Here is a 17,691-nt window from a genome sequence, read left to right as displayed (position 1 = left end):
ATAACTGGACGTGATTCTAGCCACTAACCAAAGTCAACATAGTACCAAACTGAAAACTTCCAAGACGACCGTAAATCAATTCTGTTCAATTTAGAATATAAAATCTTACTTGAGAAGGAATTAATAATATATTTTTATGGACAACAAATAACTTACCACTTGTTCAACATCCAGTTCATTTGCGACCCAATCTCTGGCTTGTTTGAATTCCTCTTCCATACCCATAATGTAAAGAGTATCTAAGCCATCGAGAATTGTAGCTCCCAAAGGCATTGCACCGAAGATACTAGCACTATGACCACTCTTACTGATAGGTTTAAGTTCATTTTTACCCCAAGCGTATCTGACGTAATTGTCCCATGCGTGTTTCATCATCTGAAAAAAAATAATAAATTAATACATTAATCAACTAGTTACTGTACGAGAGGAAGTTATGAAATACGAAGACAATAAGACGAAACATTATCACTTTGATGAAAAAAGTTATCTGGTGTAAGGATGTAAACATCCTTTTATCCTTTTGATGCCAAACGGTGTTTAATGAGATTCATTTGTGGCAGATAAATTAGGGCCCGCGGCAATAGTCATTCTAATAAGGTATCTCAACAGTCTTCATTAAAGGAGATAAAGGAAGCCCTTGAAGTTAGATTAGTAAGAAATGTGTTTCTATTAACCGGTGAGCCAGTGTACTAAAAATGTTTCTTAGACACTGTACAGATATTTGCCGCCTGTAGGCTATTCATATTTAAGCCTCTATTAACGTCTGAAACTAGATAACTAGACATAAATTACATTTTTTATCAAAAAATTTCAACTTAATAATTTTATAACTAAGGTAAGTTAGTCTCTCTCATCTGAATAATTTGTCGCTGGTGTACACAGAGCAATACCAAGTGCTATATCAAAGTTTGGATAAAAAATTCCCGCAAAATCCTAATGGTAATTGGGTTTATGTCAAATTTTTATGATATTGACATAATGATAATTCAAATCTAGTTGCTTAAAAGTCTCGATGGACAAGAAACCCCACAAATTCGCCAAAAATATCCCTGAAGAGTCCAAGGGTACAAAAGAGAAGAGGTTTCGGCCAGTGATTCTGACACTCTCCTCCTTTCATAGTGCTCTCGGACACTTCATGACTAGTTTTGAGAGGCTGGGGAGGTTTGTGGGATTCGAGGCAATGGAGACTTTCAATCAGCTTGCTTGGTTCAACAACTGACTGAAACCCCAACCCCTCTTCTTATTGTACCCTTGGACTCTTCAGGGATAGTTTTGACAGGGTTGGGGAGGTTAGGGGTTTTGTGCACATGGAGACTTTTAATCAGCTTGCTTCAATCTACCATTGTGCCAAGATAGTTAGTTACACGACTTATTAAGTGATGTGTTACTACGCAATTTGTAGGACAATGTGGCTATTAATTTATATAAATTTTTTTAAATTTAAGTTATCACCTTCAGAGACTTAAATAACACGTGCGTCAGACAGTGTAATCGTGAGTGTTGGTGTAGTGGTAGTATAAAATTAGCTTGATCGTAATAAATGTTGAAACTGAGTACACGGATTCTGAATTATTTTTGTAAATTATATATTGAAAAAATATAAATGTAATAAACACCTTACTCCATAACAACCTTTAAATAATTAAATATATTACATTTACATTTAATTTATATTTTATCCTTATCAATATCGAAAATTACATAAGAATCATTGTTTCAACTTTTGATGCATGCTGTGAATAAGTTAAATACGTGGAATCGACGCGTCTTGTAATTAATAATAATCATTATTAACACCATTCAATAAGTGCTGTCTAATATACGTCAATATAATTGCTACTTGTTCTTCGAAAGTTAATATTCATTGTTTCATGCGATACGAATCGTGGAATAATTTAAAAATAATAGCTGTCTGATTCCGAAACAGTTTAGGGAGCAATCGCATTTTCGCGGTTAGCTCTGTTCTGAATCTTCTTCTTGTTGTTGTTCAACGTATTGTAGGCCTTAGGCCTGTAGTTTCCAGCTTGTAATTCTTGAGATGTTAAGATGTCTCTGGTTATCCACGTTCTAAACTCTTCTACGTTTACCTCATCTGATTATGTCTTCCACCTCACATTCGTTTCTTATGTCTGTCGAATTCCTATCGTTCGCGGTAAATCAACATCCTATATAAGTTCGTAATCAAGCATATGCATTACAGCGATCCTAAATTGATCCTGAATTGAATCATTATGTAACGGATGTCCGGTGGCAGAATTAGGATTTGAATTTCGAGTTTCTCCGAAACCATTGAGCCGTGGGGCGGGGAGGGTTCAGCGTTGGCATTGTCATTCGTGCGAGTTTTTTAGTCGCGATGTCGCAGTGTACGGGTGAACCACGCGCGTTTGCAAACGAATCGTATTTCAAAACCAATGATTAGTGTGCAATTGCTCGCCGAAGATTTTGTTCACATTACAATATTCGACGGTTACGTGACGCCTTAAGTGAAGATTTGATTCGATCATGGGTGCGAAGGTTCCAAACAATAAGCTCAACAGAAAACAAACCACGACCGGGACCCAGCAGGACGTCGAGAACGAGTGAAAACATTGAACTCGTCGCGGCAAGTTTGCGCGATAATTCGCGTCAGTCCGTTTGCAAGAGATGCTGCCTTGGGGCTTCCAAAAACTATAGTGCACGCTATATTGCAGAAGGATCTCGAATTTCATCCATTTGAAATTCAAATTGTGCAAGCGCTTAAGCCTAATGATCACAATATGCGTAAAAATTTCTGCGAGACGATGTTGGCGCGATTTCGCAAAGTGAACACTATATTTTGGAGTGATGAAGCCCATTTTCATTTGAATGAAAGTATAAACGAGGAAAATTTTCGTTATTGGTCCCCTAAAAGACAAAACCTCCGCTTAAAACATTAACAGCCACTTCATAATCCTAAAGTGATAGTTTGGTGTGCGATGTCAAGCAAGGGAATAATTGGACCCTATTTCTTCGAAAATCATCAAAAGCAAGCAATTTCTATAAACGTTGTTACTTATAGGCGAATACTTAACGATTATTTATTTCCAATATTGAGAGAACATCCTGTCTTCACTTCACAGAATTGGTTTCAGCAAGATGACGCCATGCCACACACTGCTAGGGAGACCAAGGCGATGCTTCGTGATTTCTTCTCTAGCAAATTGATAAGCCATTTCGGTGACATACCTTGGCCACCACCTGGGTGGTGACCTTCCCGGATATTACCCCCATGGAGTTTTTTCTGTGGGGTTATCTCAAAAATTAAGTATACGAAACAAGCCCGGCGACAATCTCTGAACTGAAAGAAAATATCGTTCGCGATGTCAATGGCATCTCAGCGGCACTTTTCCAGGGAGTGGCAAAAAATACTGAGGCCAGTTTCCAAGAATGCGTCCGACGTAACGGACAACATTTGGACGATGTAATTTTTAAAAGATAAAACCCGCATTTGTCTACCTTACATTGATTAAACTAGAAATGCATATGTTTTTTTGATATATAGATTTTAAATCCTAATTTTGTCACCCTTTATTTGCGATTAAGTAAAAGATTCCTTTGTTAGTATAAAGTTTTTGAATAATATTGAGTTCTTTTAGTCAAATGCCTGATGTATCGGCAAAACCCGGTAAATTTTTATAATGGATTATGCTGGCGAAAAACAGACTCGTCGTCGGCCGCGGCGCTTGAATCTGAAAGGGCCTTTGAGTAATGATAATTTTGAAAGCAAACAAGTCGCATCAGTTTGAAGAACTAATTATACCATACTTTGTTCGACTGGTTGTTTGTGTAGAATTAATATTACAGTTACTTCCCTTCAATATTTTAGTTTGGAATTTTACATGTTTACTTACTTTAAACTAGGGGATCCAATACCGACAGTGTCTTTCATCTATTGTTTTAAAGAATTGTACGAGATAGCAGCAGGAGTTTGAATTTAATATTTCATTACACAGCTAATATACCACAATTTTCGGTTAATTCTCCGATGATGGATACATATTTATTCGAAATCTCGGAATAAAAAACATAAATCAATTTAAATAAGTTAGAAGTGGAAAAATTTTATTAATATTAATAGATAAATCAGTTCACCGAGATATAGATGCATTATTTGGATTTATTGATAAGGAACAAACTTTTGACATGGAACCGAAAGCAAAAATATGGCAGAACTTGGAAAGAGGAAAAATAGATGTTGACTTACGTAATGCAATCATGAGCCTATATAAATGAAATGTCAACCACGTTATTAATAAAAACTTAATTTCAGAGGCTTTTTCAGCCATAGAAGGACTAAGACAAGGAGGTGGCTAGAATCTATTGCTTTCAACATATTTATAAATAAATATGTGCTCATCCAACTTAAAAGAAGTTTGCGTTGGATATAAAAACCTGCAAATAGCTGAAAAGCTGGCTAAAGCAGGAACAGACAAGCCCTTCATGGGATCTGAACCCTTTTGTGATATCAGCTACAGAACAATAGAAAAAGTATTGGAAAAAAAATATGATAGGAGCAAAACCAAATATTCCATGTGCAGATTTTGTTGCACAGAGGACGAAACCTCTATCCACATTCTCTCGAAGTGTGAAACACTTAGGAACTCCGGAGGACTACACTTGGGAGTGCTTGAAATAGAAGACGAAAATCTCTGGCAGCTACAGACCTCCCACATTCTCATCCCACTTTCTAGTGGGATGAACAGATCAGCTGTAAGCACTGGGTTCCCCAGTATTGCAGCAAGAAAGGGGCGCACAATAGCAGTCTATATGACATCCCAATATCTACTTACATACATACATAGTCTTCATTGCAGAAAAAATCCAAGATCTACAGAAAAACTTTGGAATACACTGTAGCAGTTCGATGTTAGAATGAATGTAGAAAAGATGGCAGTTTTGGCACGGGAACAATAAATATAGAAATAGAATGACCTAGGATTCAAACGGTAAGTACATTTAAATACCTTGCGATAGAAATAGAGCATACAGGCAATGAAGAGGCGGAGAAATACCATACAAAACCCTCTAAACATCTAAAATCAAAATAAGAAACTGTATTTCTAAAGAGACAATGTTCGGCCATCTTAGGTTCCAGCAGCTTGTAGTAACAAGGGTTCATTATAAATTGTATTAAGTTTTTACTCAAGGGAGCCATCTACTTTTTGCTCAAGCAGAGATTGCGGAGAAATACGAAACTAAATGTTTATAAGGCAATTTATAGACCAATATTGAATTAGGCTGTGAACCATGGACAAAAAAGTGCATTGCATTAATGACCAAATACGAGAAAATCTGGAAATTATGTCACTCATGGATTTAATTGAGCAAAGATAGTGACTGGTCAAATTTGTATATAATACATAAATGTAAGCAAGCTTAGACCACACACCCCTATGTGATATGAGAGGATTTGATGATGAGGAAAAACACATTCTTTATATTTACAGGTATCAAATCATAAACAACTTGTATTAAATTAAGAATTAAATAATCTAAAGAAACGAAACTATTCCAGGTTTCTTAATTGATTTCAGTATCAGCGTACTAAAACTAACTATAAAAGTTTAAATAGTTTCAGGCAACCTTAACTAACTGTTAACAGTTTTACGGCGTGTTTACTTCGTTTCTGCATTAATCACGGAAAAGTTTTCGAATTCTGGCTTGATTACCGTTACGGGGCGGATAAAGCAAAGTGTATTCCAATGAGATTAAAATGATTTAGTTGGAATACAGACAGGCTTATACGTTTCGAAATTATTAAAGCGCTGTTTAATTGGAAATTAATATATAAGTTCCTTCTCCATATTAGCTATGCGATGGAAAATCATATTTTCATTATAATATTCGCAACGATTGCTATCGTATAAATAAGCATCTACACTTTAGAGCAAAAACATTATCCCCATGAAAATAGAAATGAGGAAAGACGCATAAATGAGTGCATGTAGAGCCTATAGTTTATATTAATCATTTAATAAATAAATTAATGGCCGAGGATAGGAAATCAAAAAAAACCTCAAACCGAGAAGAATCCCCACAACCCCAGCCTTGCAGAGGAGCAATTCCTATATCATTGCCCACTACAAGAAACTCTCCTCCTATAAAAATTTTCCTTATACCACCAAATTCTATACAAAGAATCTCTCCCTATCTCTCTACAAATACCATACAAAACCCTCTAAACATCTAAAATCAAATTAAGAAACTGTATTTCTAAAGAGACAATGTTCGGCAATCTTAGGTTCCAGCCAGCTTGTAGTAACAAGGGTTCATTATAAATTGTATTCAAGTTTTTACTCAAGGGAGCCATCTACTTTTTGCTCAAGCCTAATTTTGTCTTTATTTTTTCATGTAAATCGTAAAATAAGGAAAAAATCTATACTTAATATGACCCAAAAAGATAAAATTTTACAAAGAAAATATAATAATGATCGATGTCGAAGTATTAAAAACTAAAAAATTAACTGTCTTACAGGGATAATATATATTTAAGATAGTTACTATAAAAGAAAAAAAATTACAAATGTAACTCGATACGTTTATGGAAAAAATGGTAATCGACAAGAGAAAAAACCATCCAATATTAAACTCCTCATGATTTTGTGAATCTCGCCTCACCTGTATGACAGGATGGAATTTCTTTCTCAACTGTTTTTGTATAGAATATTTCATAGGTCTATATGCAGAAAGAACATTTTTTTGTTAATCCGTAACAACAAAATTCGGGTAGTGACTATCAATAGATGTTGACATGATCGCCGTTCGAAAGAAAGTTCATTCTTTAAATAAATGAAGAGATACCCAGATAGACAAAGCTCTACATTCAATTTAGCGAGAAGACGATTTATCACAAGTAGGCAGAACAAAATTATGGAAACTTTTACGCGAGATAAGAGAAAAGCTTGATAGACAATTTCTCTATATAATTAATTAAAGACGATCAAGAAGTATTGATCTGAAGGAAAAACAATTTATTATTTGGAGATAAAAAATGATATACTGTACTAAAAAATTCACTAGTAGTAAATTGGATGATATAAGTTTCTTCTAGCATGTTTTTCAATCCAAGTTACAAACGACAGTTAAAAAAATACTGTATATAGTGTAAATTATGTGCGCACGCTTTGAGAGATTATCACAAACATTTTTGGACGCTTAGATTCTAACGAAATTGAGTATTAACCTGTCATTAAACATCGGGTTTTTTAATGTTGTTTTCACAACCGTAACATTTTGGGCATCTGAATTTAAACGTGGCCGTATCAGCTTAACTGTCCGTACGGCCGAAACTGCGACAACTAGCGATACCATCTAAAAAGTTTACCAAGGTTAGAAAGATAGAAAACGCTGAGTGAAGAATTATGAATTTGAAAGCTATCGCGGTTTAAGCAAAAGTAACAGGGTTTTTTTTGTGTCGATTCATAACTGCTAAACGAAAAAACAGTCAAGACAGTGGATCGTCATTGTCGTATCTGAGAGGCAAACGGCGATGACAGTTTCAAAGTGATGGCGTCCGTTTTGTGAGATAATCATGAGATTGTGTATAACAGGAGAGAAAGTGCTTTTCCATTTAGACAAGGCATCTTCGCGCACTTCTGTGATCGCCATGGCTAAAATCCACGAATGGCAACTCGAATTGGCTCCCAGGCTATTTTCTCCTATTTCCAACAAGTTTCACTTGTGGGAGAATCCGATGTCTACCGTATCTGTAGACAAACGAGTGTAGCCGTGGCCTCCGTTTGTATAGGGGTTGTTTTTTTGTTTTATTTTGAAAAACTGCAACTAAAACTTGTATAATTTATCGAAACAAATGTATGGCAATGAATTTGCCATGTGTTTTTTAGTGGTTTGAACGTTTTTAAGATGGCCGACTTGTTAAAGATGATTCACGTCCTTCCACGTCAAAAACAGAGGAAAATATCGAAAAAGTAGGTAACTCTATTCTGACCGTCGGTCTGCTAGGTATTCATTCGATTGCTGAATTTTAAATGGAAATTTTAACATGCTAAAATTGTGTACAAAACTGTTGTTTCATGCCGCACTGTCCGTTAAGAGGTTCCTAGCCAAGTACAACATCCCAGTGTTAGACTACCCACCTTATTCACCGGATCTTATACCGTACGACCATAATTTTCCTAAGGTCATATCTGTATTAAAAGGAACAAGATTGGAATCTGTTGAAACTGTGAGGGAAAAAGCTTCGCGTGTCCTGAAGGAACTAAAGAAAAAAACTTCCTGCACTATTTCGAACAATGAAATATTCACATAAATAAATATACATAATATCAAAATATTTTATCAATCTTGTTATTTAATAGCTATACCTCGTATTCAGTTTTCGTCGTAGGCATTTATGAGTGGAATGTTTTGGCTATATATCACACCTTCGCTCATTAGTGTCATAAGTCAAAACAACAAACTATCTAATAATGAACGTATGAAATTAATTCTAACTGTATTATATACAAAGTACCCAAGAATTTAATAAGAAATATAGACGAGTAGACAGCCGCAGTCCATCTACTAGCTCCGGTCATAACTTGATGTAGTAAGAGCTATAGTGTGACGGGCACATACACAGAACATACCCAATAGGACGACTTTTATATAACTTTCATTAACACTAATTTAGTTCTTCCACACATCGTGGCGCTCGTGTAATAAAAATCTGTCATTACTGTCAATGTCAATTGTTAATTCAATTGTAATTGATAACATAGAATACAGTAAATATTTGCGTTGTAAATTTAAATGGACCGCGAACATAGATTAGTTATGGAACGTACCATCGAGGGCACTGGCGTGGAAAATTTACCATGTTGTTTCCATGTATTTCTTCTTAGGGTATGTTCTGTGTGTACATAACTGCAGGCTCTCTAACGGCGCCTGTCTTTATTTAATATAATTTAATTATTATTAATAATTAAAAGATGGCAGACGGATATTTTAGAAAGTCCTAGAATATTGAAAGAGTATGAGTTGAATATTGAAGATACGCGGCAAACAAAAAATGAAATCTTCGTGTAGCGTTAATAATGTTTGTAGCGTTGTATCTAGTTTAAGAAGTGATGTATCAAAGTTTCAAGTATAAAATTAAATTTTATCCATGAATCTTTACGCTAGAAACATTCTTTTCAATCAAACCTTGTTTATAAACCTCTAAAATTTCGAAATAAATACTTAAATATTTAGTCGTAACTATACAACAACAAAACTTTAATGGTTAATTTCATACATCCATGTGGTGTGTTTGATGGTATAAATGAATACTTACACAGAAGTACAGAGACGGCTTGTATCCAGTAAATAACAATCTATAACATGAACATAAAAATGAACGGTTTAGGACAAATGTATGCGTAGAGCAACTGTTATAACTTAATAGCTTGAAACCAGCCAGTCAACTTTAGAAATGTTGGTAATACGAGTGGCCCTCGTACATAAATACAGATATTTTTAAAAAATCATCAAACAATCATATTGCACATTCAGTTCAAGCGATCTTGACTCTGCTTAAAATAAATGCTCAAAGCCTAATGGATTAAGAAACTGTAATGGGTTTATCAAAAAGACTACTACTAAATAATAATTAATGTAGCCGAAAATACGTATATATTCTTTATTTCTGTATACCCTGTATAGAACAAAAATAAATAAACAAACAATGATTCATTACTAGTTTAATACTCATTTTCAGAAAAACGTATAGCTTTATGCGAAAATATAAATTTACGAGAAAAAAACATAGGAACGATTAGGAGAAAAAATTTCTTTGTTTGTTCTAGGCTGTCTTTAATTAAGTTTGAACTTTTAATTTCTACACAAACACAAACAAGAAACCTTCGTAAACAAAATTCGGACAATGAACTTCATCTACAGCACCGAGGGAATTTGTAATACATCAAAATAAAAAAATAAAAGAAAGTTAGTATAAAAATTATATTGAAACTGTTAACAATTAATGTCAATAAAATGTCCAGTAAAAGTAACACTAGGATCAGTGTACCTACCTTGGCAATTTAAAATATAATGATATACAAAGTATGATCAAATGATAGCTTCAGTTATTATTAATGTATTTCTTTTGACAATGCTCTTGGTAATGAGGGCAATGTCAAAAAGATAAAAAAAATAAAAAAATTCAAATTAAAAATATATCAATATAAGACCTCAAGAAATAGAGAAATAGAAAAATATATCCAAAAGGTTGAAGAAAACAAAGTATTTCTTTAATTACGGTGCAATTTGTATTAGGGGATGTAAGCTCATTAAAATTTATAACAAACTTTGATTAAGCTATTGAACTACACATATATTCGGATGGTATTTTACCATTAACTCTTTCTGCCCCAGCTAACATTTTACGTACGTTTTCATACTTATATACCAACGAACGTACGATGTACGTCATAATAATGAAACTACACTGTAATAACGTATACAAAACAAAATGATATTTTATTGAAACTCGTTATAAGTAATTTATTTTACATAAAATTTAAACAAAATGATTATAATGTTTGAAGCAGTTTGGCATACACAATGCAGGCCTTGTAGGGCACAAATTACAAAAGTATCGCGTCTGATGTTATTTGACGAACAAATAACAAGTGTGTGGACGCCGAAGACAACGAGTAGGTGGAAATGTTGATAAAGTATGAACAACAGGTTCAACACGAACCTCAATTGTTATAATATAATAATGTTTGTTATAATGTCATATTTTGGTAACTCAATTATTTGTAAACATGTGCATTCAATATTGCAAATTGAACAAAATGTATTTATAATCGCTTGAACCAGGTGTATGATTACCGGCAACAATTATAGGCATGCAATAATTGATCGATTTTTTCGACGCCTCGCATACACTGAGTATATTGTTGAATTACTGCGGGTTTCATAAAAAATTCTCGCTGACCACCTACAACATATCTCTCTTTCAGCAATAAAATCTGTCGAAAGCACTTACACGTCTCTTTTGTCAAAATATCTAAGTATCTATTAAGTTGAGAATTTTTTAATACATTTAAAACCCCTCTATTCGATCGTATCGTACCAGTGTTTCTCTTTGTAATAAATATTCAGCAAGTCGAGTGCTACAGTACCAATTATCTGTATAGAAAGAATAATCCAAGTTCAGTAACTTTCTACCAAGATGAATTATTATTCTTTCTGATAGCTCATTCATTCATTCATCTGGCAAAAATGCATCTACACACCTTGTAAAAGATACGTCTTCATCAAGAAACACATTAGGATTTGGACCTGCAATTCCAAGGAATTCTGGCACATTATCAGGTCGAGTATCTCCAAATGGATCGCCTATCATATTCCATGCAGCAACAGATGAAGTGTTACTAAGGTCTGATAAAATTTCATCGTCACTACTAGTAAAATTTTCACTTTCACTGTCGGATGTAATATTGTCGAACAAAAAATCAGAGTCTGAATCACTGTCACCGAAGATGAGAGGAGAATTTATTGCAGATATTCGCATAAATAATTTAACGAAGGCTGTACTTCAAATCAAAATTTGAAACTAGAATACTTGCAAATCCTAACTTTAATTATAAATAAAAAGCATTGCCTTTGCCAGCTAGGCTGAAACCGGCCACTTATCGGTCCAACAAGACAGAGGAGGAGGAGAACTATTATACTGGAATATATACAAAAAATCCAAGTTAAAATCATAACAACGTATATTTGACGTAGGGCCTACGTCCTGAAGTAAAGCAAGTAGACGTGCGTCGTATGTCAACTGGTGCCAAAAGGGTTAAGTTCGGCACAGATATTTTCAAGGCCGCATTATCATTTTTTTAGCTCATACCTCCTTTAACCTTTTCAATCTGTAGGAACATATTCTCAGAAAATTTCTAATAATCACTAAAATGATTTAAAGGCTTAAAAATGCATTGGGATCTTGGATTTTAGTACTGTAGTCATAGGCTCTTATACAAGTCCAAACCTGTCTGTATTGTTGCTGTTTGCATTTATTCCTCTAGTCTTGATGTTGCTAGCAAATAGTAGACACGTGTCACGCTTATTACTAACTGTGTTTGTATATGTGCTGTGCTCGGAATTTCCCAGTAAGTTATTTATAATTTTATTGTACTTATTTATTGTGCAGCAATAGTTTTTATGAGTTTTTTATTTCCGAAAATAAAAATGGAATGTTCCAATAATGTTAACTATTTGGATATTATGTTCAATCAGTATTGAATAACCTATATATTCAAAATTTTCGTTTCAGAATGGATAAACCTTTGTTAGACAAAAAGCTCCAGACATTGTGGATAACATTGATTTTGAAGAAGAATTAGACCCATTTCAAGTCAGTGATGATAGTGATATAGATAAAAACTATATACAACCATCGATGATTCTTCAAATAAAGTTGAAGATAATGCATTGACATAAATTTTGGACGATACTTTTTAAGATGAAGAAATTAACGGCGAACATAAAAAAGAAAAAGAAGTTCCGAATAGTAATTTAGGAGTTTGATTGTACTAGAAAAACTGAAAATTTTATACCGAAACATAATATTCTACAAAAAAAAAAAAGATTTGTACTGTGTAATATAACAAACAAGATGCTGTATTCAAATTATTACCTAAAAGCTTATTTGTATGGATTGCCCAATGCATCAATCAACGATTAAACGTTGTAGAAAGAATATCTAAAAGAAATATTCAAAAGACACCGAATGCAGAAATAATGATCGTGCTTGGTTATTCTTTCTTAATGAGTTAGAATCATTTACTAGGATGTCACATGTATTGGTCCAATAGTAAATCTTTAGGTAATGATGAAATTAAAAGTGCCAAGAAATAGATGACTGTTACTTCTATCAAATTGTACTTCAATAACCCCGAAAACCCAAAAGATGCTTCCAATGAGTATTACATAGAAGAAGTATTAACCTGTCTAGAAAACCTTTTTGTCTGCCCGAAGTGATAACATGTATCAATTAATTAACGAGATGATGACAAAATTCAAAAGTAGATCATAAATGAAACAATAAAACCAATCGAACGAGGTATAAAACTATTGACAAGAAGTGATTACAAAACTGGGTACGATACAAATATTTACTTCGGAAAGGAAAATTTGAAAATTTCACACAAAGAGAGAAATGTACCCTATTAATTCGAGATACGAACATAGAATATTGCGAAGTTGTGGTATAGAATTAATTATTTAATTAATTAATAATTAATAATTAATTAATTACTTTTGATTATCTCAAAGTTTTTAGTTAATTTGGAAAACGTGGCTACAACCTGACAGTTTAAAACGTCAAACGCGATACACGCGCACACGGAAACTAATTTGGTTGCGTTCCATTTCACTGACAGTTTTGACCGATTTTTCAATCCAATCTATCTTTTACATGCACAACCATATACTGCCGATGGAACGTGCATGAATACTAGAAAAAATGTTCCAAAATTTGAAGGTGACCTGCAGAGAGAAGACAATGAAATGATGGCATGTGAAGAAAGTATAATTTGCACTCGAGATTTTTTGGTAGTAATGATATCACAGTATGATTCGGGTAAAAAAATCTTTAACGGCGGTGAAAGGTTTTCTACCAGCTATTCACGACTGCAATATAATGTATAGATAATATACAATACAAGATGTTCATAACCGCCTTTTATAAACTTCATTACACCAGTAACAGAAAATATAATAGTCATTAGTTGGACAAGAAGAAAATAATGAAGATTGGACGTCCCCCAGATAGAACCAAATTCATGGATACTATTGGGGATAATCTGCCTATTCCGGGACATTTAAGAAAACGAAGAAAAGAAAATGAAAAGAGGACAAAGATCACTTGGTAAATGTGCACAGTAGCGCTCTGCAATGATTATTCTGCTAAGAACAATTTTTGATTACCTTGATATATTCAATAAAAAAGAAATTGAATCACAATGTTTTTCAATTTTGTGCAACATTCACCATTTTACTATAATAAAATACTGTTGGAACACATACGACCCACTCATCAATACAATATGTCTCAATTATCATCGTCAAACTAAATTTGCAACAAACAATAAATATTTTGTGCTATGAATATTATATGAATTATTAAAATAAAAAAAACGTATTGAAATGGTTGAAAGATCTCTCTATGACATATCTCGTATAACTAACCCTGCATAATCAATTAAATCGATAATTTCACCGTACATTACCAGCTCGAGGAAGTATGTCAAAGGATGTTTAAACAAGTATCATTGTATATTGATGCTATAGTTCAACAATCGGTCAATATTGAATAAGTATGTAAACTCTACTTATTACGAGAGACTGATATTAGAAAATGACAAATTAATGATATAGTTTATTTAGCAAGTAATATTAATTGAAATACATTATCATTATCAAAAAACGACAAAACATAATTCCCGTGGTCTTGATGGTAACCTTTGTCATAGTTTATCGACATATATTCACACGTTATCAAATTCTAGAGCACAAATTTTTTAATATGCGTTAAGACTCGTGTACATTAGAGCGGTACCGTCGACGGTGGCGATCAGTTACAACAAGATGTGCTCACACAACGCGGGATGGCCGTCCGCTATAAGTATTCAAATAAACATTACCCAAAACTTTCTGTTTACATTATTTTTTTTTCTTCGAGAATGACTGCGATCCAACAGCATTAGACGTTCGTAAATGCCAAAGATGATTCCTTAAATTCAGATCGATAATTTTGATATATTTGATTCCTATCAATCACAAAGACTAACGACATGCTGAGGGTAAAAGGGGAAAGAAATGAGCCGCTCAGTGCACACATCGATTAACTCCATAAAACGTATATTGTTTTTAAAAAATCCTTTGATAATATGAATTCAAATATATAATGTAGAATGCATAATTGCAGATATAGCTTTCATCTAACGGTATATAAAATTAATAAGAGAAAATGGCCAACAAACAATCATCAGTAATGTTACAGTTTTTATGTGACTGGTGGAGTTAATCGATTTGGCAACTGAAAAAAGTAATAAAGTTAAATTTAGTCTTTACATTTTTAAGTTTTTTATTACAGAAGAAGTTAGTTATTATACATTTTTATCACAGCTTTTCCATAGAAATGAATGTTGGCAGTTCGGTTATAATATAATTTTTATAATTGATTCATAGCAGCTTTATGTTAGCGGCATTATTCTTTGGGGTGATTTAGCAATATTATAAATAATGTTCTTCTTCATCAGCTGTAAGCCAGGAATCGTCATTTAGATTTATTAACAAGTTCTTATAGTAATCGTGTTTAACAGGAGTAATTAATTTTACCAGGTCCATCATGTCTCTCCATTTTTCCTTTGTCACAGTTTCTACCTTCTATCTCCTATAATAAAAGCTGATCTATATTTTTCAACTTTGCGGTCTACCCACTAAAGATTTTCTTATATTAATGGCTTGAAATTCTGTATCTTCATTATAGTCACATTTGAATTGTATGAGATAGGGTTTGGACCTTTCTAACTTTATCCAGCGTATTTTAAGCCAATTTACTGGATGCCCTGTGACGGTTAACTTTGATACAACCTCTTAAGAAAATATTTGGTCAAGTTGACTATGTAAACTTTAAAATTCTTTCATAGCAGCCTCTTTTTCATCAGGTATTAATTTTCCTCCTCTATTCCTGTAAGCCAAACCTTTTATCCTGTTATGCTTTTGTAAATTTCGTATCCATTTAATAGGATAACGACTTCTTTTCCTCCCAATCAATGTGTTTGTTGGGTGTGTACTGTTGCAAAACGATGAATCCGAGGAAAACGACAAACATCTTCTTGGACCAGACTTTCTGTTGATGAATCGTATTGAAGAATCATCACTGCTTTCCTCAGTCACATTATTAGTCTCACTCATCTTGATTATAACGGTATAATATTTATTTCTTAACAATCTGGGAGTAATGTTGAAAAGACTAAGAAGTACACAGTAATATTCAGCGTGCGAGGTCACTGCTATACTAACTACCGTTTGTATTGTGATTCTTTTTATATGTTTACCTATGCGATTTTGTTACGAATATTAATGAGAGGGAGAGAGCATCTTCTGCTGTTTAAAAACAAATAAGCGTCGATGCACAGTGTTACTGAAATGATTTACATTAGAGTATGGAGTTAATCGAAATGGCTTCTGAAATAAATTACTTATTATTCAACGGCCAAAAAAATTTGCCATTTAACGGTGCTAATCGTTATTATTCAGGAAAGTTATTATAAATTTAAAAAGTTATGACTATACCAAAGGTTTTGACGCTTAAATTTAAGATTTTTTAAAAAGTGGAGTTAATCGATGTGTGCATTGAGCGGCTCAAATATATGTCGGAAAATCCCAGAGTAGATTAGAAAAATAAGAAGAGCAGGTGTTTGGATATCCCATAACCTATCCGATTAAAACAAACCTAACCGATTCATCACATGCAACGTATTGCTTGAACGGCTTCATACAAAACCGTTTTTTGATCGCTTGATCTTATTTGATGATCCAAAATGCAAACGGCAGTGGATTTCTCCAAATTAACCACGACAAAGTCTTGGCGACAATTTCAGAACTCTACACTTGCACCGTGTGTGTTTCTTTGACGTATGTAAATAGTCAAGTTTGGATGTTTTTTTGTTTTTTGAAAGCTTGTGCTTTCGTCAAAATTTGAACATCAAAATGTTTTATTAGACAGGGACGCTTAGTGATTCACAAGTGTGATTTCGAAATGGATCATTGTGATTATTAGCAACTGTCCAAACAAAAGACATGTATGGTTTTTGAGTAAATTTTGTTAATATACTATTAAATGCTGTAAATAGCTCTCTCACTCTCCTATTTAACTTTTCTCAATAGGTTTATCATATCCTTTTCGAGTATTACCCTTTTCCTTTGCGAAAACGTCTAAGAAACTTACAATATACAGATTGAGTTACCTGTATTTACACATCTTTAGTGTGGAGCCACGGCTATCTTCTAAATTATTTCCAGCCATTAAAATGTTCCAAAATTAGTTGAATAAATTAAACACACGATTTTTTAAATGGAACGACTTATATTCAATTACATTGTCAACTTTGAATATATCTCAATACACAAGTGACTTATAAAACATTGAGTTGATCTATTAATTGTAATATTTGTTGTTCCATCATTTCATAATATGGTGTTCAAATATTAAAGACAACACTGGCCAAATTCAAACATCACTTATTTTATTACTTTAATTGGAACATCCTGTATAGTTCAATGCATGAATAGTACTTTTAGTTTTTTATTAGTACATAAGTGTTTCCAAGACCTAGATTTAAGTCGCCTGGTGACTATTTTGGACAGATTTGCTAAAGCCCGTTTTCGTATTTTCTCTGCTCTTATTTTAACGATAATACTTTATAGTGACATTTTAAAACATCAGATAATATTCTCTTTGAATGAAGAATTGACCTGATTTTACCAAAGACGAAAGGCAGGAATGCATCACTCTTGCGTAAACGGTTTATACATAAACATACCCTAAAGTAGACTATCCGCTAAAGGTAAGAGGCGCGGGCTAGATTTGGTACTACAGATAGCTCGCTTACATGAAGCAAAGGAAGACGTGGACAGTTACCACCGACAATGAAAATGGATTATTGGTGTTAGCAACATAAAACA

General features: G+C 33.4%; 1 protein-coding gene across 2 annotated transcripts in view; it reads right to left on the bottom strand.

Annotated features, from left to right (window-relative positions):
- LOC130452349 (mannosyl-oligosaccharide alpha-1,2-mannosidase IA-like) overlaps positions 1-17,691 on the bottom strand; it is a 158,664-nt gene that overhangs the window by 29,728 nt on the left and 111,245 nt on the right. For both annotated transcript variants that reach the window (XM_056791555.1, XM_056791556.1), the window contains one exon: positions 157-375. In XM_056791555.1, the coding sequence (XP_056647533.1) occupies positions 157-375 (219 nt within the window). The remainder of the gene's footprint in view (positions 1-156; positions 376-17,691) is intronic.

Source organism: Diorhabda sublineata, chromosome 1 (genome assembly GCF_026230105.1).
Source record: "Diorhabda sublineata isolate icDioSubl1.1 chromosome 1, icDioSubl1.1, whole genome shotgun sequence".
NCBI classification, from domain to species: Eukaryota; Metazoa; Arthropoda; class Insecta; order Coleoptera; family Chrysomelidae; genus Diorhabda; species Diorhabda sublineata.
The sequence above is the reverse complement of the archived record's forward strand: the minus strand, read 5'-3'. Positions and strand labels throughout refer to the sequence as shown.